At 45.0% G+C, this 8,475-nt stretch overlaps 2 protein-coding genes across 2 annotated transcripts in view; one reads left to right on the top strand and one right to left on the bottom strand.

Annotated features, from left to right (window-relative positions):
• Positions 1-2,754: 2,754 nt before the first annotated feature.
• The window catches only part of Smad9 (SMAD family member 9), a 20,107-nt gene continuing 14,386 nt past the window's right edge, over positions 2,755-8,475 (top strand). Inside the window, exons 1-2 of the mRNA XM_028763612.1 lie at positions 2,755-3,336; positions 6,701-6,958. Of these exons, the coding sequence (XP_028619445.1) occupies positions 2,925-3,336; positions 6,701-6,958 (670 nt within the window). The 5' untranslated portion in view covers positions 2,755-2,924. The remainder of the gene's footprint in view (positions 3,337-6,700; positions 6,959-8,475) is intronic.
• Rfxap (regulatory factor X associated protein) overlaps positions 4,345-8,475 on the bottom strand; it is a 25,285-nt gene continuing 21,154 nt past the window's right edge. Inside the window, exon 4 of the mRNA XM_028763613.1 lies at positions 4,345-4,532. Within this exon, the coding sequence (XP_028619446.1) occupies positions 4,518-4,532 (15 nt within the window). The 3' untranslated portion in view covers positions 4,345-4,517. The remainder of the gene's footprint in view (positions 4,533-8,475) is intronic.

The following is an 8,475-nucleotide window of genomic DNA, read 5'->3' on the forward strand; positions in this document are numbered from 1 at the left end:
TTCTCTCTCTCTCTCTCTCTCTCTCTCTCTCTCTCTCTCTCTCTCAAGAGATTCATTTATTTATTTTATATGTGTACACCATTGCTGTCTTCAGATACATCAGAAGAGGGCATCAGATCCCATTACAGATGGTTGTGAACCACCATGTGGTTGCTGGGAATTGAACTCAGGACCTCTGGAAGAGCAGTCAGTGCTTTTAACCACTGAGCCATCTCTCCAGCCTGACAGGCAGTTCTCTTAAGTTTCATTGCCAGCTTGGTCTAAATAGCAAGTTCCAGACCAGCTAGGACATAGTGGAACAGGGAACTGAAGCCCCTCAGGGTCCTGGCTTCAGTCCAGTGGTGACATCTCTCTTTCAGCCTCATTGGCATCAGAAAGTTTATTCCAGATTCCTGCAACAAATCTAAATTCTGCTGTTTAATTTGTTTGCTGTGTTCTTTGCGTATTGTAAAAATAAGCTACAAGCAATACTATGCACCCTTCCACTGATTCTATTGTATTGTTAGTTTGTACAAATGAGCACAGCGGGTGCTGAGCAGGCTGGGCATTGATGCCACCCGGCAGTTGGGGATTGGAGGGCATGGTCAGTGGAGATTTAGATTCTCCAACAGCTGTAGGGAGTCAGGCTGGCCCTTGTTGAACTCACACAGCAGAGGGGACTGCACTGTGGATGTTCCTATGATGGACAGCTCCTGGTGAACAAGGATCCCTTAGTTCCTTTCCCATCTGAATTGGGGAATGGGGTCACTTAACAGACTCCAGGCTGCTTCTCCGGGGAAACTTTTAGGGGAGACAAACTTTTAGGGGAGAACCTTAGCATTCATGAGTTTCTAAGCTTGATTAAGTTTTAACACATTTCCCAGTAACAAGACATCAGGCAAACAGGCAAACAGACAGAACAATGATTGAACATCTGTGTATCCTTCAGCCAGCCTGATTTCAATTTTAACTTTCGGGCAGTTTCTATTTTGCCTCTTTATATGGTGGTCATGGTCATGAATTTGCTGTTTATCATCATGAGGTCCTGTATTTCATACTTCAGGGGCTCCCTCAATGTGAGGGTCTCTGCTCATTGGACTAAAGGCTGGATTGCTGCCTTAAAATCTGGCTCCGGAGTCACTGTGTGACCTCTGTGTGGTTATTGAAAATTCACAGTGAGGCCAGACTTGAAGAATAAGGCTTTTCAGACCCTCCGTTTATCAAAGAAGGATGCTAGTCCCTGAGTATCATCAGTCTCTTGGCAAATTTCAGATGGTGTGGAGAAACATAGTTTAGGAGCAGTTGACTTAAAGCATAATTATGTTGCTGATGCGTCCAGCTCCCAGACACATAGCTGAGCGAAAGGTTTTTATTATCCACACGATAGAGCTTACTTTTTCTGTCTTAGATGCCTTACAATATAGTCTATTTTTTGTTTGTTTGTTTCATATTAATTACTTTGTTCCAACAAATTGATTCCATTAGGTAGGATCCCACAGTTAAAAACAAAAATCCATACCACCCCCATTGAAAAAAACTGTCATTTGTTCTTTGGAGCAGAGAGGTAGGCTTTTGGTGTTTTAAGTGTATTTAGTTGAACTCTGCTGAACGTGTTTTATGAAAGACTTTCTTTACCACTGAACTATGAGTGAAGATTTATGCGATAACTTACTAATAACAAATCCCACATAAAACTAAGCAGAATCCTAAGAGCTCCCAGGCTCATGTTCTCTTTCTCCTGAAAGCTTCTGACCACACCGACCATTGCTTCAAGGCAGCCTGTCTAGATTGAGTAAACAGAACTCATACATGGTGACTTCACTATACTTTATAAATTCACAACCGTTAAGCCACAAAATCAGGCTTTCAAGAAAAAACTTGAGAGTAAGTCAAACTGCCCAGTGAAAAAGAACAGCTTTGGAGCCTTTCGCTGGCCTCCTCAAGCACAGTTTGTTCCGGACCATCCTAATAAGGTCCTCATGAGGAGGGGAGCGTGTGAGCGTTGTCTTCCATGTATGGGACGTTATCCAGTTTGCCTAACCTTAGTGCTTTTTGGAGGTGCTGATCCTGGCCACAGGAGCAGGGGGATCAAGGAAATTTATTCCAAAGAAGTTCAAGGTCTAGAGCAAAACTCAGTGATGGCCTAGCATGCTCCGGCCTTGTACTGCAAAATAAAAACAAAACAAACAGTTAAAAAATGGTAACTTTCCCTCAGGGAAGCAAAGGGGAAATTGATACTTAAAGCATGTTAAACAAGCAGCTGTAGGAGATTTTTGCCCTATGCTGATTCTAAGAGTCCCAAGGGGTCAGTTTGTTTCACAGTGACATGACCAGTCTCCTTGAGGTCTTCCTGCCACTCAACAGACACATTTAAATTTGGTAGTTGAGGGATCCTCACCATTTTTAACAGAAAAATGACTTGAATGGATTGTGTTTGTGAGGACAGAGATCGGAATGGGAGAAAGTGTAGGGGAGACGCCACACTGGGAACGCAGTCATGCTTGGGCAGGCTGCACTCAGTGCTGGGTAGACGGAGAGGAAGAGAGAACCGACAATTAGAGATGTGCAAGGCGGTGACGGAGATCTGGCTGGGAGCAGGATGGGGAAGGCAGGCTCAGCAGTGCCTTGGAGTTTTCCACTTAGAGCACTAGAGGGTACTTTATCCCCTCAGTCCGTGCTCACCTAGTCTGAAAACGACCCAGATGGCTCATGAAGGCTTGTTCTGTCTTTCAGAGTCAGAGTCAGCTGGCCTTACCCTTCAAAGGCTTTGGAAGAAGCCACTCCATCTCCCAATTTGAATCGGTCCCCACCGCTTCCAGAAGGAAAGGCAAGCTTGCTCCTATGACATCTGCGGACAGGTACTTACCGCTGACTTGCCCAGGGCCCTGGAAGCCTTGAAAGGTCTCATCCTCTTTCCCCGTGCAGGAGCCTGAGGTCCACCTCCTATGCACCCCAGCACCCCCATCAGCTCCCTGTTCTCCTTCACCAGCCCCGCCGTGAAGAGGCTGCTGGGCTGGAAGCAGGGAGATGAAGAGGAGAAGTGGGCGGAGAAGGCGGTAGACTCTTTGGTGAAGAAGTTAAAGAAGAAGAAAGGCGCCATGGATGAACTAGAGAGGGCGTTGAGCTGCCCGGGCCAGCCTAGCAAATGTGTCACCATCCCACGATCCCTAGATGGACGCCTCCAGGTGTCCCACCGAAAGGGGCTGCCCCACGTCATCTACTGCCGCGTGTGGCGCTGGCCAGACCTGCAATCCCATCATGAGCTGAAGCCCTTGGAGTGCTGCGAGTTCCCATTTGGCTCTAAGCAGAAGGAGGTCTGCATCAACCCATACCATTACCGCAGAGTGGAGACCCCAGGTGGGTGCTTCCAGGGGTCCTTGTTTGCTTGGAAGTCAAGATCACCATGGTGATGCCACATCCTCAGTAAAATGACCTCCACATACTCGGGCAGTGAACATGTGAGGTAGAGGGACACTGAAGAAATACCTCCAAAACCATGCAGTCAGAAAATCATGATACTCTTATATGAAAAGGCTTGTAAGGTTGGTTTTGGAAGATGTGGTTTTATTTGAGTGGATTTAGGAAAACTAAGGAAGCCCGTTCTCCCCCATGCAGACTGAAAGCAATGACCATTAAGGTTAAATTGAAGACTGAGTGTAGGCTCTACCTTGCTTAATCTCCATTACACAGAAAGTGTCCAGTCTCCATCTGAAACAGTCAAGGGGAATTGCTGAAAGAGTCCAGGACTGAAATAAGGGGCCGGGGACTGTAGGTCATTGTTCCTAAATACGTTTTTGCTGGCTTCCTGGCTTCACGTGTGTGAGATAGTGCTCTTTCACTGAAAAGCCTCTTAGTGCCCCTTTTCCCCTTGGGTGGGAGTAAACCTAGGGCTTCGCACACCATGTGTGAGCACCCTGCGGCTGACCGTACTCACTGCCCTTCAAAATGCTTAAGATTTTATGTTTTAAATACAGAAAATTACATTTCCAAACTCTTCACACACCTGCTTGAGCATGCTTGTGTGTGTCCATCCAAATAGCTCCCGTCTTTGTGAGAGGTCTGCTCTTATCTCCACTGTACCAGTTTCCTGTCCTTCCTTTGGGGGGTGGGTGTTCCTGTGGCCTTCCAGGGGGAAGCTTTTTTAATGGACACCTTCTCTGTTTGATTGACTAACTGTCTAGTTCCAGGAACTTGGAGAGATTGCCCCATCCCACTGTGCTGTCTGAATGGAAGTCCAAGTATTCTCCTGCAGTGTTGTATCCAAACCCCACTGCACATCAGAGGCTCATTGACAGGCCTCAATTTCCCCAAACTTGCCATCTTGCTGTCAAGAACATCACATCTCCGTGTATGGGGCTTGCTTTCTGGGACTGGGATCCTGTCAGGGAAGGTGATTAGAAGGTTGCACTCTCTCAGCAAACCTGATGAGTTTGTTCCAAATGCCATCTTGCCTTCCTTCATCCCTCTGGACTCTCTTTACACACCAGGAATCTGAAAGTGCCCATGGTTTGCTCTTCACCATTTGAGGATAGCCGTCATCACATAACAGGATTCTGAACAAAACAAAACCCCATTAACAAAATCTGAGTTTATTTAAAAAATGGTTTGAAGGTTTGGGTTATACTAGACTCAAAAACACATATCTGATGGGAAAATGTTTATCACGAAATTCTTTCTGGGAGGAGAGATGGTCCAGCTGGTAAGATCACACACATTGCTCTTGCAAAGGACCCCACTTTGGTTCCAAGCACCAATGTTAGCTGTAACTCCAGATCTAGGGGATCCAACTCCCTCTGTGATCATCTGCAGATGTCCGCCTCCACACATAGAGAGTGAATCTTTCCAGAATAATTTCTGAGTAACAGTTCCACAATGTAATCATTTAGGATGTGTGTCAAGATACACTTTGTTTTCTTCTCAGGTACTCACTCAAAAGCCAAATTTTATAGAGTTTTTTTGAGTTTTCACTTTTCATTTGAGTTTAGGATTTTCTTAAGATAAATGTCTGAATATTTTACATATGTAGATAGCTTTTGTGTCATTAGTTTTAGGTTTAAATTTCTAAAAAGATGAGCCAAGATTATATAATTTAATATATAATATTAATAATATATATTATTTGTAGTAATACATTTTATATATTATTTATTATAATATATTTATATGTTATATAAATATATTATTTATATTAATATATGTAATTTATAATATTATATTTAATTTATAATATTAATTTAAAGTAATATTTAAGCTGCAGGTTTTTTTCCCACTCCTAACAACTTTTTAATAGAATGAGGTGATTTTCCTTACAAGAATCGAACTGAAATTGACCTAGAAGCCCCCTCCCTGAGGGCTGGTTCTCAGTATCTGAAGGGTTATGCAAGCTTCTGCAGAAGAAAAGTGGTCCTACCTAGCTGTAAAGGACCATAACAGTGAGCAGCCTGGCAAGATGTCCTCAAGGGTACAACGGTGGCCCTTATATCCTAGGGATAACCATCAGCTGTCTAATTTGACAGCCCTCTAGAACTTCAGATTGGCACTATGGTCAAAACTCCACCAACTCTCAGGTTGTTTTCAGGGTCCAATGTGGCCTCTCATGTTACCAGGAAAGCTTGGGTCCCCTCTTTCAGGTTCTTAGTCTCTTTAATAAAATAATTTGTGCTGGGCAGTGGCTCAAGCCTTTAATCCCAAAGCTGGTGAGGCAGAGGCAGGTAGATCTCTGAGTTCAAGGCCAGCCTGGTCTATAGAGTAAGTTCCAGGAGGGCCAGGGCTACACAGAGAACCTCTGCCTTGAAAAAGTACCATCACCACCGCCACCACCAATAACAATAATAACAATAATAATAATCTGTAAATAGCTGTCACTCATGTTTATTTTAATGAGTGGAACTCAGCTGGCCCATGCCTGTAACCCCATCTATTCAGAGGCTGAGGCAAGAAGATGCATTGTCAATGTCTGCCTGGCTTATACACTAGGTTGAAGGTCGGCTGAGTAACTTAGTGAGATCTTATGGTTTGGTAAAATGAGGGCTGGGTGTGGCTCAGGTGGTAGAGCACTTGCCTAGCATGTGTGAAGCCCATGGGTTTCACCTCCAGTACTGGGAAGGTGGAGGAAGGCCAGAAGAGCCCTGCTGACCTGGACACACTTAATTGATAGATTTTCATGCTGGCTCTGATCTCTACTTCACTTCTTCATGTACCATTTCTATTTTACTTGATGGCTTTTGGTCTCTTGCTTTTAGGTCATTGTGGTAAGGTCATAGAATAGTTCCTCAGTAGCAAGGAGTTTGAACTTGAGGCTAATCAACTAAATAATTCAAAGTGATTTCTAACGGAAAATATTCTGGGCCTCACCTAGGGTTTTATTGCAAGCATTTGGAACCAGCTATGCCTCTTTTAAAAGGGACTTTATTGGCAGGGTTGAGGAAAGATGGAAAAAAGATGGATACCACAGTGGGAGACCACGGGAGCCTCCTGAACTTAGTAACTGTGATGGTCTGCTTAAGATGCAGGTGGCAAGGAGGGTTGGTGACCAGCATAGCCCCCAGAATCTTCTTGGTAGATATGACCTTTGTCCGGAGCTTTCCATGAACACATGTGCGGAGAGGGGGCTGGTGGAGGAAAACCAGCCCTATCACAAATGGCCAAGGGACAACATCCGCTGTCCCAATCCATCGCGGGCCAAACTTAGTGCACCCTCTGTTCTTGTCTTTGCTCCTAGTTCTGCCTCCAGTGCTGGTACCAAGACACAGCGAGTATAACCCTCAGCTCAGCCTCCTGGCCAAGTTCCGAAGTGCCTCGCTGCACAGTGAACCCCTCATGCCGCACAATGCCACCTACCCTGACTCTTTCCAGCAGTCTCTCTGTCCAGCACCGCCCTCCTCGCCAGGCCACGTGTTCCCGCAGTCTCCATGCCCCACCGGCTACCCGCACTCTCCCGGAAGTCCTTCCGACTCAGACAGTCCCTATCAACACTCAGGTCAGTCCATGGGAAATGCAACGCTTGCGGAGGATGATCGTAAGTGTGGTTGTCCCGTCTCGCACGTCTACAGTGCCTTTCATATCTCGCACGTCTATGGTTTTGGTTTACAGAGCGATCTGTGGGCCTGGGATGTCTAACTCACCACTCTCCAGAATAACCAGGAGTGGACCCATTTTGGAGTAGAACTGCAGATACGTATTTTTGGACCCAGTTAGTCTTTTTTCAGATACTAAATAGAATTGAATGTCATCCCTGGGCATTTACAAAATACGTGGTTATTAGTTGGTTTGTTTTGAAACGTGGTCCTACTTTTACACAGGCTGGTCTAGAACCCACCATTCTCTTGCCTCAGTTTTCCCAGTGCGAGAGTTAGAGGCACATGCCACTTTGCTGAGTGTAGAAGTAAGATTAACATATTGTTGTATCCACGAATAAAAATGTAAACATTTAAATACTAAAACAAAGTGCCGGCTTGATAACTCAGCAGGTGAAAGCACTTGCTACGTAAGTCTGCCAACCTGAGTTACATCCCCAGAACTTACGTAAAGGAGGAAAGAGAAAACATGGACTCCACAGAGTTGTCTTCTAATCTTCAGATGCACAGCATGCACACACAATAACCAACCAACCAACCAACCAACCAACCAACTAACTAATTAATTAACTAACTAATTAACTAACTAACTAAGTGAGTTTTGGCCTGAGAGCAAGCAGGCCATAAAAGAACCAAGTTTAGACCTTTGTTTGCTTGCCTCTTTGAACAATCAAAAGGTGTCTTTTACTCCAAAAGCCATGTTCACGAACTCAGGGAAGTGTAAAACTAGGCCCCAACTTTAACTAATACATTCTCTCTCTGCTCTGAAGCCAGGACAGCAGCTGAAGGTTCTTCAGGAGCTTCATGCTAGATTGAAAAAGCATATGCAAGAGGAAGGGACACTCTAGTGCAGTGGTCTCAGCTGCCTCTTTAGGGGGTCACATATCAGATATCCTGCATATCAGATGTTAACATTACAATTCATAATGTAGTAAAGTTACAGTTAGGAAGTAGCTACAAAATAATTTTATGGAGGTGATGGGGGTGTCACCACAACATGAGGAACTGTATTAAAAGGTAACAGTATTAGGAAGGTTGGGGACCACTGCCCTCTGATGTATGTGCTATGGCATCTGGGAAGTTGACCAAAGAAGAGACACAAAGAAAAGAATTATAGGAGCCTCTTTAATATGAGATTAATAATATCCGAAGCTAAGAGTGTCCAAAGGCCCGCATACACGCAGCTGGGGCCACAGTTACAGTCTAAGGCCTGCAGACACACAGCTGGGGCCTACAGTTACAGTCTAAGGCCTGCATACACACAGCTGGAGCCCACAGTTACAGTCTAAGGCCTGCAGACACACAGCCGGGGCCCACAGTTACAGTCTAAGGCCTGCATACACACAGCTGGAGCCCACAGTTACAGTCTAAGGCCTGCAGACATACATCTGGAGCCCACAGTTACAGTCTAAGGCCTGCA

This window comes from Grammomys surdaster, unplaced genomic scaffold (assembly GCF_004785775.1).
Source record: "Grammomys surdaster isolate TR1022 unplaced genomic scaffold, NIH_TR_1.0 139, whole genome shotgun sequence".
Taxonomy (NCBI): domain Eukaryota; kingdom Metazoa; phylum Chordata; class Mammalia; order Rodentia; family Muridae; genus Grammomys; species Grammomys surdaster.